Raw genomic sequence first — 18,804 nt, 5'->3', positions numbered from 1 at the left:
TAGAATTGATATTCCTTGAGGTAATATTGGTGAATGCATGCCACTGCAAAGACACCTGGGAAATCTTTTAAACTGAGATTAAAAAAAAAAAAAAAAAAACTACTTTAAGGCCAAGCATTTGAGCACGCGACTAGTAACAAGATGACAAATGACCTGAGCCAATGTTCAAAATGTACTTTATTTCTTCATCAAAACAAGGAATCGAATAGAAAAATCCATCATATTTACAGTTTGTTGCCCATAAGAAAAGCTATCATTTCAAACATTTGACAAGAAATGTGCATACATCATGTACACGGTACAAGAAGCTGAGAGTTACCCTTTCATGACTCCACATTCGGCAGTAATGTACGGATGAGCACACTGAACTGTATAGACTCGATGGTGACTATAAACACAATTGTCAAAGCGCGACGAACGCACTCGATGATGAAGCTACTTTCTGTTAAAAAAATATACGACGACGCAGGCAACGTAAAGGGGCGTTCAAGTAATTTTGTAGCAGAGGCTTTCATTTTTTAAAATGTTTAGACAGTCTGTGTTGGGATGAAAAAGTAAAATATGAAGCCGTGGTCATAGAGGAGCCTCGTGTGGAGTGTCCGGGGGGGCGTCCTGGGGGGCCTCTGGGGTCTGTCTTGGGGGGGCGTCCAAGGCGACGTCCCGGGGGGCCTCCGGAGGCACGTCTTGGGGGGCGTCCGAGGTGACGTCCCGGGGGGCCCCGCGGGGCTCATCTTGAGGGGCGTCCGGGGAGACGTCCTGGGGGCCACCGCGGGGCTCATCTTGAGGGGCGTCCGGAGAGACGTCCTGGGGGCCACCGCGGGCCCGGCGGATGAGGTCGTGCACGCCTTTGTTGTTCAGGCCCCTGACGCAGTTGAGGCGCACCAGGCCAGCCTGACCCCCCGACGCCATCCACGTGTGGCAGCTCAGGTTTGGACTGAAACGCACCTGAGGGGAGCCGAAGGGCGGGGGGGGGGCGTGGACGAGGGCGGGCAGGGAGGGGGCAAAGCTATCAGCTGAGGATGTTTTCAAAGAGATACCAAGGCAACGGGAGCAAATTTCAGCCGGTAAATATCCAAGAAAATTCATTGTGGCATGCTGGTCAAGCTCACTCACTCATCGTTCAGTATTGCTGTTGTTATTATTTGATCCAACTTTAATTATGTGCCCCGGTATAGACCGGAAACCAGTCCAGGGTGATAATAGTTTGGCATTTTTCATTATTGTTCCGCTTTATTTTGTTTCTTGAATTCAGTGAGTTTGAATTCGTTTTTAGAGCACGTTTGTGAGCTTTTATTTTTTCGAAAATGCTTCCTTTTACTTGAGTTTTAGTATTAGTTTTATTTATTCATTCTTTTTTTAATATATGGATTATTTGTTGAGTCCAAGAAGGGGGGGGAAAAAAAAAAAAAAGGTCACTAAGTATTGTGTCAAATTAAACGACGAATTCTCAAACAACTGTTCGACTTTCGTTCCTCCGTACGGATGTACAGCAAGACCGAAAATAAAGACTTTAAAATCAACCCCAAAAGAAAATAAACACATTATAGCGAGCTTTTTAACACAACTCAACTTTAAACGTAAATTTTTTTTTTTTTTTTTTGATAGAAAAACCCTGCAGTCTTTTGTCCTGCAAATTGTCTATCAACCCCCCACCCCCCCACCCCCCCCCCCACCCGACCGCCTCTCCTCGTCTTCTTTGGCAAGTAAACACATGAGAAAGCTCCACGGCCGCCGCCACCTCTCACCCTGGGCGACATTTTTCTTATTTTACACCTCATTACACACGCGCGTGCACAGCAGGGAGACGAGGAGGCTCTTGGTCCATCACACCTTGCGGACTTGATCTTTTCAAGTTCCCCCCGCGCGTGTGTGTGTGTGTGTGTGTGTATACCTTGTGCAGCGAGGCCAAAGGCATCACGTCCATGTTGAGCTTATTGAGGAACTCTGTGTTTTTCATTTGCTTCCACAAGGGTCCCAGCTTGCTAAAGAACTTCTGCAAGAGACCAAACGCGACAATTCTCAAAAAATTATGTTGGAATTTATAAGACTCGATTTGTTTTTTGTCCCCCAATATTTTTTTTCAAATTCCAAACAATCCCATTTGTCCACTCATACATTTTGGATTGGAATTCTTAAGATGACATTTAGCTTCTCCAAAATTTGGGTGGAATTCTTAATTCTCGACATGGACTTTTGCTCCAAAGTTTTTGTGGAATTGTTTGCTCTTCTTTTAATTTTCTCCAATAAAACAATGGCAACTACTTTAAAATTTACAAATACATATATTTTTTTTTTAGATGGAAATCATTACACTGAGACTTTTCCCATAACTGTAAATTTGCAATATGCAAATTAGATTGTGGACAAATATTTGGGAAGAATTTATAACACTTCACAACTTTTCCCAAAATGGTGTTGGTATTCTTAGCTAAACTAACAATTTCTTACCAAACAGTGGAAATCTTACCATTCGATTTAGTCAACAAAAATCTTCATTCTTAAGACTCAACTGTGCGCGGCAGACAACGAGGCGCTCTAAAGCGGCCGCGCCAATGGAGAAGATGCATTTTTAGGGGCTTGGGCATAGAGTGCAAGTGGCAACTGCTTCGGCTAACCACTGATGTGAGCTAAGGCGCTCAATTTCTTACTTTATATAGCGGGAGAGGCGGCGTCACACAGTGCAGTTTTGGCCACGCCCCCCCCCCCCAAAAATGGGAAAATGTATGAACTAATACCAACCATGTTGTTGTCGGTGTGGTGAAGGTAGTACTTCCTCGTGGCCTCTTTGTACGACTCATGGGGTCGCGATTCCTTGTCGGCCATGCCGCCGCCACTTCTTGCTCCCTCGGCTTCGTCATCCTCCTTGTCATCCTCCTTGCCCTCCTCCTCCTCCCCCTCCTCCTCACGCACTTCCTGTTCCTCGTCATGAGCCTCACCGGTGGTGTCGTGACGCTCCATCGACGTCAAGTAGACAGGCTGAGGAGACAGAAGGTGGACAAGCGGCCTTTTAAATGCAGATAACCGGAGCGGAGGTAAACTTTAAATCGTGTGTTTTACGACGTTTGAATGCGTTTAAAGCATGTAGTAATTTATAAATGTTAAAAAATGCCAGTGGGTCTGTAACAAATCATTCACGACAAAGGGGGGTGGGGTCACCGTAGGTGCGCAGGGGTCAACTTACAAATCTCCTCTCCACTGTCTTTTTGATGTACTGAGTACTGAGCAACAAGGGCGGCAACATGCAGAGGATGACGTTGCCGAGCATGTCTGACGTCAACAAAACGTTCAGCCAATCAGAGTAAGAGATGGACTGCGACAAGAGAGGAAGTCGTGAGAGGCCTGCAGGAAACAATCGTCCCAATATTCTGAATACAAGTGGACGGACCCAAATGGTGGTCATCCGAGGTACAGCAAAGTAAGAGTGCATTTGGTGGTCGGAGTAATGGACTCCGTTGGTATTGTTGCTGGAGGGAAAAAAAAAAAAAAAGACACAGAGAATAAGCCCAAAAATAAGGAGGATGTAAATATTTCAAAGTGTTTAGAATTGTCAACTTTGCTCTTTAAGTGAACTTCAAATGGTAACGTTGCATTCAGCAAATTTTTTGCTCCAATGCTTTGAATGGGGGTGAAATAGCATCGACCAAATTGAGACGTTAACGTCAATGATTGCAAGGCTTTGTTTTAGGATAAATGTGGGCGCAAAAGGTACTTTTTCTCTTCACTTGGAACTGAAAATATGTTTTGACTTGTCACCTCTATTGCGTAAATAATCCTAAAATCTCAAACCTGCACAAAATATGACACACTGGCTCCTAGTGATAAAAAAAATGCTTTTTCCATCCCATTTAAAGCAGGCAACAAAATGCTACCTCATGCTTTTAATGGGGGGAAATAGCGCCATCTGGTGGGCAAATAATAACAATAGCATCCTAGCAGTCTAAACGGTATGTGACACACTGAATCTGCGTTTACAATTGTCATTTAAGTGAGCCTAAACTGTAAAAAAAAGAACAACCAAAAGCTGACATTTGTTCCTAAAAACAAAAAACCAAAAAAAACAACCAATTGAAAATGACACTTTTGATCAAATTCCCCCCCAAACAAAGTAAAACAGCATTGCTAAGTAGAATTACGACTGTTAAAATAGAGGACTGTTATAAAAAAAAAAAAGTGGGATCAAAAATGGCATTTTCAAAGCATAGTCATATGTTTTATATATTTCAGTCATACTTATTATATACATAAGAAATATTTCAGGCTAAAGTTATTGAAAGCAAGAACCAATACGGTTATCCAAGTAGGTAAGGTGACATTTTGTAGCATGTACACGATAGGCAAAAAGGAGTGCGTTACGCTGCAAAGGCGCTGTCCTGGGCCCACAACAATCCTGGTGCACCGGCGGGCCAGCAGATCTCATTAATCAGCGAACGCTTCTGCACTGTGACTGGCCCGTAGGGCCTGCGCAGATCCCACGTCTTCAGGAGGCGGTCCTCCCCGGCCGTCGCCACAAAATGCCTGACGCAAGACAACGCGGATCCTTGACAGCATTTCCGCCCAAGGGATCCCGCTCTCAACGTTTTGACGCAGTGGCGGCGCGCGGTCTTACCTGCTGGCGGGACAGAACGCGAGCGCTCGCACGGCGTGCTCGTGGGCAAGGAAGCACTTGTACGGCAGCAAGCTGGGAGACTCATGTGGCTGCTGGACGCGCAGCAATGCCGATTCGGTGTTCAGATCCCACAGACCGACCAAACCTTCAACCAGAGACAAACACAGCTGCATTGTTCGCTTATGTGATTTTTTTTTTTTTTTTTTTTTTTTCCCCTGGCCACAATAATGCGATATTTTCCATATATTTGACAGTTTCAAAGCAAACACGGTCAAGAGGCTTTTAGCTGTGATGCTGCACACAAATGGAACAAGCTGCCAACAGAAGTGAAATCAGCCCCAAGTATAAATGCTTTGAAATCCAGGTTAAAAACGGTGCTTTTGAATTTTAAATATTTGGCTAAAAAAATAAAAATAAAAAAAAGAAGGAATTATTGGGTCAAACAAATATAATATAAAAATCTATGGAAACACTATTTTGTGTTATAAATTTTTAAAAAAGGCTGTTTGACCCTTAAAGGGGAAGTCAACCCAAACATATTTTTTTCAAGAATATGCCCACTAGTTGAAACATGCCATTCTGATCAATTTTGATTTTGTGGAATATAAGTTTAGCAGCAAAATGCACTCGTTTTTGTCCATCTCTGGGGGCGGCCATTTTGCCTTCTGTGGACTGAAAATGACATCACAACTGCTCACAACGACCTGACCTCTTTTCTGAATGTGAGCCGTGATTGGTCAGTCGTGAGCAGTTGTGATGTCATTTTCAGTCCACAGAAGACAAAATGGCCGCCCCCAGACATGTCTATAAACGAGTGGATTAACACTTATTCCACAAACGCAATATTTATCAGAATGCGATGTTTCAAATAGTGGGCTCGCACAGAACATATTCTTGAAAAAATATATATGTTTGCCTTGACTTCCCCTTTAAAAACAAAAACAAAACAAAAAAAAGGTCACTTATGTCTGTGTGATTTGTGACAAAAGAGCCGATGCGGTTTTCCAACCCAGAGGAGCTGAGCCGGGAGCGACAAGCTACCGTCGTAGAAGCCGAGGGCGATGACGTCGTGCGGTTTGACGGGCAGCCAGTCCATGGACAGAACCTGGCCGCTGTGCTCCGGGCGAGGAGCCTTCAAGGAGCCCAGCCGGAGCGTGACCACGGGATCGGGCTGCGGGCGCGGCGCGGGCCAGCACGTCAGAGAGCGGAAGGAGGCTCATCAAAACAAGAGCGCGCACTCACCTTGTAAATGCACATCGGCTGGCTGCTGTCGCCTGCCAAGGGAGAAATCGCATTTAGTCAAACGCCGTCCACAGGCCGAGGAAAACACCGTATTGTACGATTGCTCTTTTGGTTGTAGTGTAGCTGCGACGAATGACTGACAGGATGGGGAGGGGAGCGGCCTAAATTTCACTTTGCTTTGCCGTGTAATGCATCTTCTTTGTCATTTCAATTATAGATCCTGGTCTGATGGTGGGGAAAATAGGAGCAATTACTCCCAAGCCGCCTTGCACCTTTTGTCTTTTACAACCCCCCCCCCCCCCCCCCGCCCACGCCTCATTCATTCACGGGACAAGAGCATTTGAAATGATCTGCTGTGAACGTCGCTGTGTGCCAGTGTCCAACCCTCAGTCCTCAACTGATCCCAAATCGCAACAAAAAGACGCGATGACGATGTCATTGTCTCCCGCCTGTCCACTCCCTCCAGTTTCGTGCTGACGTGATGTCATTGCGCCTTCAACACTTCGAATTGTTGCGCTCTGTCGCCGCGCTCTGCCTTCAGTGCGGCAGTGCTAAAATCTGTGCGGCTTGCCTGGACATTTTTTTTTCAAAACGTCCTCGAGCGACATCTGTTCGCCAAAGCATACATTTAGTAACACACGCACACACGCGCAGCACATTAATTCAGTAGAGCGTGCTATCTGTGTGTGTGTGTGTGTTTATGGAGTCTAGCTAATGCGCGTAAGCTATGCTTGGACGCGGCGAGCTGATGGGAGTCGCTCAATGACCCGCTTCTTGGAAATAAAATGGAAAGGCAAGGCCACGGCACGCTGGGTGAGACGGGAGGAGGGCAGGAGAGTAAGTGTTGAGAAATGTCAGCCTTGGCCGTGACTTGGGCTAGCGGTCCCTTTTGTTACATTGAATTGGCAACACATGAACACACGATCGAGATTGTCCCCGACACACATGAAAACGCACACACACCGCATAGGCATGCATGTGTGTATGAGAGATGGGGAAGTGTACAAATCGTTTGTCTAGTCCATACATTTTCTGAGGGTATATGATGAGTGGGCGCCCCCATCCATATTGTCATCATGCACACACACGCGCACCCACACACACAAAAAGTGAGTAGGGACACCTTTAAATACATAAAAGGTGTCAGTGTATAAAAGGGCTGACCGAGCTGTAAGTGTGGGCAACACTGCCCTTTGCTGGACAAAAGATGCACTGCAGTGTGAAGAGGCTAGAAATCAATGGTGGGAAAGGTGTGGCCCACACAGCACCATTTAGTAGGTTTTTTGTTTGTTTTTTTTCCCCCTACAATGGAAAACTAAAATGTTGTATTCATTTGTCTCGTTAAATAATTGGTTGATTTATTCGCTATGAGTAAAATGTCACTGCGCAAGAGGAGTGGAGCGCTTTTGCGACTTACGCCGGTCTTCTTACCAGAGTCTGGGCGCTTTCGGCTGCCACGCAGGGCGTCAGGATGGGGCAGGCTGTAGATGGTCACCACACTCGTGGAGGTGGCGACGGCCAGGATGCCCAGTCTTGGCAGCAGAGGAGCCTCAAAAAACATAAGCACGTAACGTTAATGACACATATACATATTGCGCACGTATGAATTTACTGTCTATGTGCGCTGTTGATTCATACAATACTCGAAATCATCCCCACGCTGTCATTTTTTTTCCCCTCGAATAATAGCAATTGCGCCTGCTCTATAGTTACATGACTCGTGATCATTGTTTTATGCCTGTGCCTCTCATCTCATCCCCTACGACCTTGCGTATGCTATTTGATTGCGTCTGCTTCTACACAATCTGCATTTCGTCGCCTTGCACTTGTAAAATTCAAATGGCATCAGTTGACATCTCCTCTGACCTGTTTCTGAGAGGTGGGCAGCTCCCAGGCTCCCGACGGACACCACCTCAGGTGCCAGACGAAGCCTCGGTCCAGGACCAGGCCGTACGCCAGGGCAGGCTGTGAGTCCGGCCTACACATCAGCAGGAAATGATCCAGATTTTTGTACTGTAAATACACAGCCTCATGGATTTTTTTTTTTTTTCGTTTTTTTAAATAATTGCCACAATATAGCTAGAACATAACCACAAAATGCTTAACTGTGGCCACAAAATGAACAAACAAATCAAGTTGATAGTAGCTTGATGAAAACGTGTACAAATGCAGACCGGGTGTTGTACTCCAGTGTGCCCACGTCCCACAGTTGCACCAGCGCCGGTCCAGAATAGGTTTTGTGAAACAAGTGCTGGTCCTCCATGCCCTTGTGGCAGGCCACAGCCAGGTACTGCGAGGCCGCCGCCGCCGCCGCGTCGTCGGGCGTCGGGCACCACTCCATGGCCCACACTGGCCCGCCGGTGAACAAATGCATGTCCCAGCACTCCGGGTGGGCGGGTAACGATTCAAACCTGTTGAGCCTCTGCAGCGGCGCCGCCTGGCCGCAATTGTCCCTGGACACTTTGAAAGCGGCCGAGAGACGCTCCTGAGGTAGGTAGGACTCCAGTTGGCTGCGGAAAACACACGCCAACGTTAACGTTATTTTTACAAAGCGGGAGGGCAGCAACGCGGCCGCTGTCGGACGGTGAACGGGGGCGGGGGGGGGGGGGGGGGGGTACCTGGCGGGCACCCGATGCCAGGCGCTGGTGGAGGGCAGCCACTCGGGAAACACCCAGCTGCTGAGTTGCTCGTCACGGCTGCAGAACAAACTATTACTTTGGAGGCACAATAAAGGCGAGAAACTGTAGGCAAGGCTTACAATTTCTTGTGATTGACGGCGGTTTCCAAAATGGCGCTGATCATGAGGGCGGGTATTTTGAGGATTCGAGTGGACTGGAGGAGAAAAACACAAATGACCAAACACGAATCAAATTACGCTCTTACTCTCAACTTGACGTCACACAAAACACAAAATTCAGAGTGGGCGTCATATTAAACATTTGAAAGAATAATAATTGATGGAGCAATGACAAATCTCTGAATTCACTTGACAGGGTCTCTAAGACTTTTTTTTTTTTTTTTTTTTTTTAGTGCAGTAATGTTGAAAAAAAATACATATTTAAATGTTTCAATTTGTCGCAAAAGTTGAATTTACTTTAGTCATTTTAATTCGCTCTGCTATATATTTTTGTTGTCTACTACAAGGATGCGAGTCACGGTGTTTATCACGACAGTATATTCGTTGTCTTTCATTGCTTTTCATTTTGTTCATGACCAAATATGGTCAGTTCCTGTCTGAAGGGCTACAAAGAGAACAAAGAAGAAATAGTACTCACACTGCTACTGTATCTTTCGTCGCGATGATCGACGGTCGCCTCTTCTTCATATTCCTCCTCCTCCTCCTCCTCCTCCGCCGCCGCCTTGGCTTCCGCAGCATCCAGAACAAATTCCTCGTCTTCTGAAGCGTCGCTGTCGGAATATTTTCTCTTGAAGCCTCTGCGGCCTGGTGGGGGATTCAAAATGCATTTGCATGTAGAAATGTGCAAAACACGCAGTTCTATATTTTTCTCACTGTACCTTTTTTCCCTTGAGAACTTCTTTCCTCGGAAGGTTCCGATGCTGGTTTGGGGATGACGTCGTTGGTGGCTTTAGGACCTTCAGAGGAATGACTGACCTCCTCTTTCACCATTGCGTGGAGGAACTTCATCGCCCTAAAATGTTTTTTGGAGCGACAAAGACAGATGACATAAAGTAAGGCCTGGATTAAGGTCTTTTCCGCCTCCGTCGGATCTTTTTGAAACGTGCTGGAGATGGGCGACACGGCCTTCAAATAAAACTTCTGATTTTCTTGCTTCACAAAAAAAAAAAAAAAATCCTATTTTCATTAATTTCATTTTAGTCAGAAAAGTCGTCAAGTTGTCAAAACTGTCTGTACTTTTAAAGGCTGTTTAATTTACCCAAATATATTTTTTTAAAAAACATTCTAGAGCTGTAATCTTAAACCTGTGACGTTCAACGCATCGTTACGTCATAATAACACTGGAGACCTCGCGCCGCTTTGCGTTTGTCGTGAGCTTCAACTCATACTTATTTATGTTCATAAACATAGTACAAAGTACTTACAATGTTATATTTCTTTGTTATGCTATATTTGCACTACGCATCTACTGCTAAAACTGCAATAGAGGACATCTTGCCACTGTTTAGCCAACAACCTTATTTCATTCCGTATATTTGACTGCTTGGTCTTCCTGACCACTTGATGGCGCCATAGAGCACATGAAGCTCCATGAAGCCTTGAGCCATGTGCAATGGCTGGAAAGCACCAGTGTTTCATGAAGCCTCACTACCGTTAGAATCTGACTCACATTTTAGCAGCGCTCCTCCTTGGGCGTCCTCCTGGTGGCAACTCCTCAGGTTCTTCTTCAATCTTCTCACATGGTGTCACAGGCTCTAAACTAACCATGTGTTTCTTGACGTACTTCCTCTTTGGTGTCAGCGTCCCATTCTCTAAGGACCCTTCAGTGACGGGCGAGGGAGAAACACTCGTATGGGCCGAGATGTCCCCGTTAGGCACGTGAGGTGATGTGCAGACGTCTGCACTCGCGAGCGAAACCTTTCTCGGACGTCCGACTTTCTTGCCAGGTGTCTTCCCGGGACTCTTCGCCACCGTCGCCTTTGCTGGCGGCTTCATTGCCAGCAATTCTTTGTCCTTCGGGTCATCATTTGTTTCGCTGGTGTCATAGTCGAGATATCTGGTGTTCTTTTTGCGTACTCGACCTTTGGAGCTGCGCGTTAAATCGAAGGCGGGCTTGGACGGCGTCTCTTGACCTGAGAGGTGAGCGATATCATACCATTGCATTTTTAAAGTGGACATTTTATGGAAAAAAATGACTTTTTAATGTTTTTATACAAAAAGTTGTGCATCTGGAGTGCCTGCACACCAAGCAAGGGTGAAACAACCCAGTTATTCTTTAGCTATTTCACTCCTCCGAAAAGGATGTTGAAGAATAAAAATGGCAAAGTGTGGCTGAACATTCAAACCTTGCTCAGGGTTGTCGACATCCTCCGGCACCGTTTCCTTTACCATTATCTTCTCGGACGTTCCGTCATGTATGTCCTCTCACGTGGGCTGTGCAGCTGCACTGCAAACAAGTCAGTAACACACACAATTATTAATTATACCCCAGGTATGTTGAAACATTGCATCATTACACCCTCATTTGGAGCACTTTTCCTCATTAGGTTTACCGGTGATCTGGAGCTCATCCCAAATGACTTACACCACGGACTAGTTGCCAATTTAGCTGAAAGTACATCTTGGGAATATGATAGTTTAACTGGGGAAGGGATCAAACACAAGCCCAGGAAGCTAGCTTTCGAACCCTGAACCTCTGAATTATGAGGCAGGCATCCTTATCGCTTGGCCATCATACTGAGCACCTGAAAATCTCCAATACTGCTGGTCTAAAAACAGTTTTAATTTACGTAACTTAATTATGCTAGTGTACTGTACCTACGTGACCGGTGAGAAGGCGATACAGTTCTGCACTACAGTGTGTGGCAAACTTTTTTTATTTTTTTTTTATCATAATTGAATCAACCAACGTTTCTGCACGTTATCATATACAATAGCAGAGGTAATTAAGAATACATCTTAACATATGAGTGAGGTCCAAATAATATCCTTTTGAAATGCGTTCCGATTCACAAATCAAACACCATTTCGACTCTCCTCTTCACATTTCTATAAAAAAATAAAAATAAAGTCAAGGACAGTAATGTGTTTGTTTTTATATAATTTACTGTTCCCGTTAGGCATGACCTGTCACGCAAACGGGGTTAGCACCACACAGCTAATGCTAACTTGCTGAGTAGACGGTGGCGGCTTTCCGGGCCGCCGTCAGTGTCCTTATTTAAGATGTACATTTGAAAAACAATGCAACTGGACAAATATTTCGAAATCCGGCGAACACTGTTTTTGTTAAAAGCTCACCTGGTGAAAGCTCTGTCCACCCTTTTGGGTGGCGAAGGCTGACTATCCGCGTAGAAGTCCACGATGCGTGGATCTGAACATGCGGGTTCGAGTCCCCCGACCGCAAAGTTGAGCAACGCGGTTAAAACGTGAAATATTTTAACAATCAGCACACGTGGTATAAGACTGCGACAAATGCCGATTCTATACATAAAAGCAGCATTGTCAGCAGTTGTTTTGATTCAGACTCGCGGTAAGATCACTTCAGTCCGCCATGTTTACAGTGGTGGGAGAGAGGGCGGCTCACATCGCCCCCTGTCGACGCAATAGAGGACTGCAGCCCTTTATCGAGTGGCGTTACAACACGCATGCGCCAATTTGAGACGCACTGCACACTTTACGAGTAAAATGCGCTGCTTTAGTGCACTAGGCTTGCTTTGAATTTAGATTGGATTGGATATCGAATAAATAAAGTTGATTTGTCACCTGCTCTAAACCGCAAAGCGATCTCAGTGATGCATTCCAACAAAAGTACTATATATTCAGTTCAAAGCATTATACATTCCATGAAAGGTATTACCTAACATCCATTTATATAGATTAGCGTCAGTTGCTTTTCATTCGGCCAAAAAGTACAAGCGAACTTTGGGCAAGCAGAAAAGTAAAAATCATGTTTTCTTCTTCATGAATAACATTGGTCAACATTTTTTTTAACAACATTTCTTAATGCAAGTAACCGTTACGACATTAAATATATGCACTCACTCCAAATCTGCCCTCGTTTTTTTTCGTCTGGCACATCAGGTATTCATAATAATATAAGACCGATAATATAATATGTAACATAGATTCAGGGACACATAACGCCACCTCTGATTTGTTTGCTGTTGACCAACATAATCTGATATTAAACGGAAGCACAGAGACTACAGGTTGAAGTATTTAATGACAAGGTTGAATACGGCCGCTCGGCAGAAAGAAAGCATCACATAGTGAGTATAAAGCAAAGCAATAACACAATAAACTCATAAGACAAAGTGTATCTCCCAACTTATTTTAACTTGTTCGATGGCAGTGCTTATTTATGAGATCATTACCAACAGTAGGTGGACATTTTCTATTTACTTGGGTTTTGTGCATGTTTACAAAACCTTGTATAGCTTTGGCTCAATAAAGGTTGGGAAAAACTGCCCTAAGTGTTGCAAAAAATATATATTTTCTGTATTTCTAAATCATATTGTGTTAATTTTTACCACATTTCTTCTTTTGTTCTCGTGTGAGGCCAAAGTAGACCTTGCTCCTCTCCCTCTCTGTATGATCACTTTGCTCAGTGTCATGTGTAAATGTTGTGTGACCTTGACTAAGGAGAAATAGTCACACTTTAGAGAAAGCAAGCATCAGGTTTTATTTCAACTGGCTCCTTGCATGCAAGTTTTTGTCTGAAATTCTCATCATTCTCAAAGTGCTTGTGCCGACCCGTCTACTAACCAGTTAACATTTTTCCTTTGACACCTCGACAGATGTGTGAGGCTAATTTGCATCTTTGCCATCTGATGTTCAAAGTCCAATAAGCATTTAACGGATACCACGTAAATCAAAGTTTGAGAGTCAAACATATTGTAAAAACACAAGTTCTGCCTAAAGTATTTCATAGGAAGTAGGCGAACGCAATATCTTACGTACGTACATAGAAAAAAAAACATTAGCTACACTCGTACATGTTACAAGCGCTCACCTTCCTCCTCAGCTCACCTGCACTCTTCTGGCTTTTTCTAAGCCAGTTTTTGTCTTTGGGAGGCCTCCGCGTGGAGCTCCATCCCGTCCGACCGTCTCCGATTCCACTGATACGCCGGTCGGCCGCATCGCTGGAAGCCGTCCTTCCGTCTCTCCTCGCGCTCCCTTCGGTTGCCCTCCGCCATCTTGTCGGCGTCCTCCATCTCAATGGGGGCCTGCTCGGCCCGCACGTCATCGTCCAGCCACACGGGCCCGGCTGGACGCTGCACAGGGGTGCACAGAAGCGTAGAGGGCTGCTGCATCTGTGGATGATGATGATGATGATGATGACGATGATGAAGGCGTTGGTGCTCCAAGATCTGCTGCTCCGCATGGTGGACCATCTCTCTGGGCTGCTTTTTCAACTTGATGGAAGCCTTTTTGTTGGTCACAAACCATTCCTGAAGCACAAAAACCGCAAATGTGAATGTGAAGTTGTGTGGGAACGCTGAGAGATGTCATCCAGCTAGAAAGCCAATTGCTTGAAACCAAACACCCCCCCAAAATAAGTTAACATACATTTTGACATAAATTAACCAACCACACAAGTTTGTTTGCCGCTAGCTTAATGCTAAGATACAATGCAAAACGTGATAGACGGGCTAACACATAGCATTGGATAATATAGTACGCCATTTTAAACGTATAATTAATAAAGTCAACCTAAACAAAGCGCATGTGAACGGGTGTCTTCCTACGTGTATTTACAGCGTAAAAAAGTATTTTGGGCGCGTGTGTGTTGTTACCTGCGAATGCGTGGCGCTGATGTGGTATTTCACACCGCTCTCCGAGTGAAACTCCTTGCCGCAGATCAGACATCGGTACTTTCCCACCTCAAAGTTGCCCTGCGAGGGAATTGCACGCATGACGGTCCTCGCTGTACAGTTTTCTTCGTTTCTCGCAAAAGAACGCTTGAATCGGAAAACACGACATTGACGCACCCTTGTACACAGCCCCAGGTGAGCCTTGAGTCCGGACACGCTGGTGTATGTGCACCCACAACCCTGAAACACACGAGAGATGCAAATTGAGAGGCCGCATAGTGTGGAACAGTGACTTTTGAAATTGTTTTCAAAGTTGGTAACTATAGCATCAAAGTTGGCAACACTGCCCACATAAACTGAGTGATTTGTGACCAGCGACTTTTAGAGGAAACCTCAGCAACAAAGGCAGGAAATGCTACACAATTTTAGAAGAAAGGCATGCCTGACCTGGTTGGGACAGTGGACCTTCCTGTGCAGCTTGACTTCATTCTTCCACTTCCTCAGCAGCTCCTGGCTGAAGGCGGGCAGGCCGGGTCGAGAGTACTTCAACTGAAAGCGAGACAACTCGTTCAAAACAAGCCGCAGAAAGGCCCCGCTAGTTGTGAACGGTAGGGAGCAGAAATATACCACAAACATCTTAATATATCATCTAAAGCGGAAGTCGATCCAAACATATTTTTTTTAAGAATATGTTCCTAGCAGGCCCACTAGTTGAAACACGGCATTCTGATTAATTTTGCGTTTGTGGAATAAGTGTTAATCCACTCGTTTTTAGCTATCTCTGGGGCGGCCATTTTGTCTTCTGTCGACTGAAAATGACATCACAACTGCTCAAAACGACCAATCGCGGCTGACCTGTTTTCTGAATCTGAGCCGTGATTGGTCGCTGTCAGCAGTTGTGATGTCATTTTCAGTCGACAGAAGACAAAATGGCCGCCCCCGGAGATGGCTAAAAACGAGTGGATTAACACTTATTCCACAAACGCAATATTTATCACAGTGCCCTTTTTCAACTAGTGGGCTTGCATAAAACATATTGTTGAAAAAAAATATGTTTACGTTGACTTCCGCTTTTAAACATGACGCTTAAAAATCAATAACTCTGGGGGTGGAGTGGCCACCTTAGAGCGCCTCGTTGTCAGCCGTCAGCGTATGCATGTCACGCAGAAAAGGTTGGATGAGTCAGTGGAGGAAAAAAAAAAAAAAAGTCAGTTGAGACAGCCAGCATGTGTGCCATGGCTTTGGATTGGCATGGCCGGTTCAGAGCGAGTGCCTCGTTGTAGAGGTGTGGAAAAGCCCCTTGACAAGGAGTGGGATATATGCCCGCCACATGATATATTTTGGCGGCTCAAACATGCAGTTATGTGTAAGTGGAGAGGTCGTCTTGATTTTTCACAATTTTGAAACCTTATTTGGCAATTTTGTAAAACATTCAAATTTGTCAAGGGTGTTCACGACACTCTTCTCAGGGGTTTGAGCATTTTACAATAGGCATTTTTTTTTCCACTTTAATAGACTTGAACTACATTAGGTTTGACTCTTGCCTTTTTGTCGTCGGGCACCAGGTCGGACTGAAAGGTCCTCTTGGGCCAGTCTTTGGACGGCTCCTTGTTGGACAACTCGGCCATGTGGAAGTTGGCCAGCAGCGCCGAGGCCCGCCGAACTCTGCCGCCGGCCTGGCTCTGGACCTCCGCCGCCTGCTCTTGCTGCGCCGGACTCGCGGGGGCGTGCTCGGACTTGAGGTGGTACTCCAGGCCCGCTTTGGACCTGTACGATTTGCCGCAGTGCGAACAACGCAGCAGCATCTTGTCCAGTTCGGCCTGCTCCTTGCCGCACTTCTTCATGTGGTACATGTAGCCCATGATGCTGCCGAACGCGGCCGTGCAGCCCTGGAAAACATGCAGAACAACACAATGTTGGCTTCTGTCACAATATAAACAACAAATCTACCAAAAGAAAGCTCACACCCAACGACATGTTCTTTACTGTAGCGTAAGACATTTCAGGGATGTAGTAACTTTGTCTGAACACTAGGGGGAACTATGTAAAGGCGTATGACTAAAAATAAGTGCAATAGCAAAATAAATCAAAACAAAATGAATCATTACAATTGTGCAATTTCGATTGTACCTGTTTGGGGCACTTGACTTTGCCCAACTGCTTCAGAATTTTCCTGAGTTTGTCTTTGACGGTGCGCTCGTCCAGGTCCTGGCTGTCTTCGAGTGACGGCTGCCGGTCGGGGGAAAAGGCAGCATTTGGAATCGCCTCGTGACGCTGAAGCTTTTCGCCACCCTTGGCACTTACCGGGTTGCCGTGGTGGGCCATGACGTGATACTTCATCCCCGTAGAAGACTTGAGCTGCTTCCCGCAGTGTTGGCACGTAAACGCTTGCTGCAAGTCACATCAGTCAACAACATCTCGTATCAGGCGTTTCCGTGTTAGTGCACTGCGGAGAGTTATCCAATTAAAAGAGAATGACTGCTTTGTGCTCAATTATACAGGCCCACATTTCATCTCGAATAAGTCAGTTTGGAAATAAATTGAGACAGCCGTGTTTTGCCTGATCACTTCAAGGAATGTTACACACCTTACAAATGCTGCCGTGGCGATGTAAAATTTCATTTTTTTTTCCCCACTTTCAACTATTCATCATGCAACGTTGTATTTGATTGTCAAAACAGAAGAGAAATATTCGACTTGAGAGGCGCTGACCTGTCTGCAGTTGTCCGTGTGCTTCTTGAGACCTTCCACCGTCTTCCTGCTCACACTTTTACATTTGGGACAATTGGCTCGGCCTCTGGCGACGATCTGGAGATGCCAACGCTCCTCCTGGCTGCCTGTGTTGAAAATGACGGCAAACAATTTAGTCCTTATACATATACATATATACGTGCATACTTTGTTCGAATTTGAGGTGCCTAAACTTCAAATGCGTTCACATTTCTCTCCCTCATAATTGACGTGACAAGCCTGATCTTTATCTTCTAACTCAAAAGTGGTGCTGATTTCATACCCGAAATGTTGCAACACTGCCATCTACTGGTGTCTGTTTGTCATTACGGTGATGTAGAAGGTTAAATTACACAGACAAGCTGGGCGAGACCCTCTTCCACACCTACCAATTCAAAGACGTATTTGATGAATATATTCGGCGGTAGAAGTCAAAGTTTGGTTTCCACTTGACAATTACAAAGGTCGATGCTTGTGCGTGAGCTAATGCCTTATATGCCAGTCCTACCTGGAGGATAGGTGGGAGGTTCCTTCTTGCTGGAGATCACTGGTGCCTTCTTCCCTTCTTCCTCACCGGGCTGAGGCGTGGACACATCAGGGTTGTTTTGGCCGCCACCAATAATTGCTGCTACCGTACCTGGAGCATTTTATAAGCCGATCAAAATTGGTCGATAAAATGGAATATCAATACTTCATAACAATTACCAGGTCTGCAAAAGACATTTCTGCTGGGGTTCCAAGTCCGGTCTGGTTCTGAAAAGGGGCCCCAGCTGGCCTGATCTTGGCCTCTGTTGCCGTCCCTGCCTGATGTGATTGTCCACTTGTCCTGCTGACCTGAGCGTCCCGCTTTGTCCGTCCAGAACTGCTCCTGAGCCGGTTCTCCATCTGGAGTCCAGGAGTGGAAGTTTCGGGTCAGAAGCTGGGAAGTTCCTCTGCCGTGAGGCCACATGTCCTTCAACGAGAGCCTGGGAGGAAGCCTGGCAGTCTTGTTTGGATGATTTATGGAGACACTCTGAAGGTTCTGGTACCTGATACAAACAAAGGTCAAAGAATCCCATTTAGTAGGCTCTTCAACCATTCAATTGTTGACTTTAATCCAACAAATCCTGAAACATTAAATACTTGACAGAAAATTAAAAGAGCGGCGCTTTAGCCTTACTTCAACACAAAGAAAAAAAAAAGATCACAATCATCACAGTGATGATGTAAAGGCCTCAAAATCCAGTTGTCAGATAAAACATATTTGGTATTAGTGTTCATGAATTGCAACGCAAGTTCAGATTGACCTCTTACCTTCTTCCGGCGTAACCTCTCTTCATCTTAACCGCTTCTTGGACTTCTTGACGATCATCATTGTTGCTCTAAAAACAAAGACACAAAATGTGACATCCGGCTGCAAAACGTAGACATTTTCTATAGCAAAACACTGGCAAAACTGTGAGCCCTCACTTGACATTTGTTTCTAATATTTTGCTGACTGTTATTTATCTGCACCAGACTACTAAAGCAGACTTTCCGTCGAGAAGACGACGTCAACAATTTTGGGCTGGCGTGGCCTCGTTGTCCCAGTGTGGAAAAGCCCCGAGACGAACCGGTGGGATATATTTCAGCCACCCAAGGCTTTAAGTCTATGTTTTTTTCAATTTTCGCAAACAAGTAGTTATGTATCCGGATAAGAAAAATATGCTAGACAAAGCATCCTTTTTTTCCAGGTTGAAGAAGTGGTAATTCATTTCAGCGCAATCAGCAGGCACGCCCACAGCATTTGAGAGCAG

The 18,804-nt window shown here is 45.3% G+C and overlaps 1 protein-coding gene across 3 annotated transcripts; it reads right to left on the bottom strand.

The window, feature by feature from the left end:
• Positions 1 to 159: 159 nt before the first annotated feature.
• gtf3c2 (general transcription factor IIIC, polypeptide 2, beta) lies at positions 160 to 13,657 on the bottom strand. 3 transcript variants are annotated; one of them, XM_086019549.1, is made up of 19 exons: positions 11,784 to 12,088; positions 10,832 to 10,932; positions 10,156 to 10,618; positions 9,365 to 9,498; positions 9,124 to 9,290; positions 8,607 to 8,680; positions 8,467 to 8,544; positions 8,023 to 8,358; positions 7,715 to 7,826; positions 7,280 to 7,397; positions 5,849 to 5,880; positions 5,648 to 5,777; positions 4,607 to 4,751; positions 4,354 to 4,515; positions 3,386 to 3,464; positions 3,182 to 3,310; positions 2,740 to 2,976; positions 1,892 to 1,993; positions 160 to 945 (listed from the first exon to the last, which is right to left on the bottom strand). In XM_086019549.1, exons 2-19 carry the CDS (start codon positions 10,875 to 10,877, stop codon positions 574 to 576), a joined length of 2,916 nt encoding a protein of 971 aa, XP_085875675.1. In that variant the 5' UTR covers positions 10,878 to 10,932; positions 11,784 to 12,088; the 3' UTR covers positions 160 to 573. The 3 variants fall into 3 exon arrangements, with proteins under 3 accessions (XP_085875675.1, XP_085875674.1, XP_085875673.1); XM_086019548.1 differs by lacking the exon at positions 11,784 to 12,088 and adding an exon at positions 13,515 to 13,657 and having other exon boundaries at positions 3,182 to 3,464; XM_086019547.1 differs by having other exon boundaries at positions 3,182 to 3,464.
• Between the last annotated feature and the right edge of the window lie 5,147 nt (positions 13,658 to 18,804).

Source organism: Filicampus tigris, chromosome 20 (genome assembly GCF_054856515.1).
Source record: "Filicampus tigris isolate MCC_2025a chromosome 20, RoL_Ftig_1.0, whole genome shotgun sequence".
In the NCBI taxonomy this organism is placed as follows: Eukaryota; Metazoa; Chordata; class Actinopteri; order Syngnathiformes; family Syngnathidae; genus Filicampus; species Filicampus tigris.
Note: the sequence above shows the minus strand (reverse complement) of the source record. Positions and strands in the feature narration are given on the sequence as shown.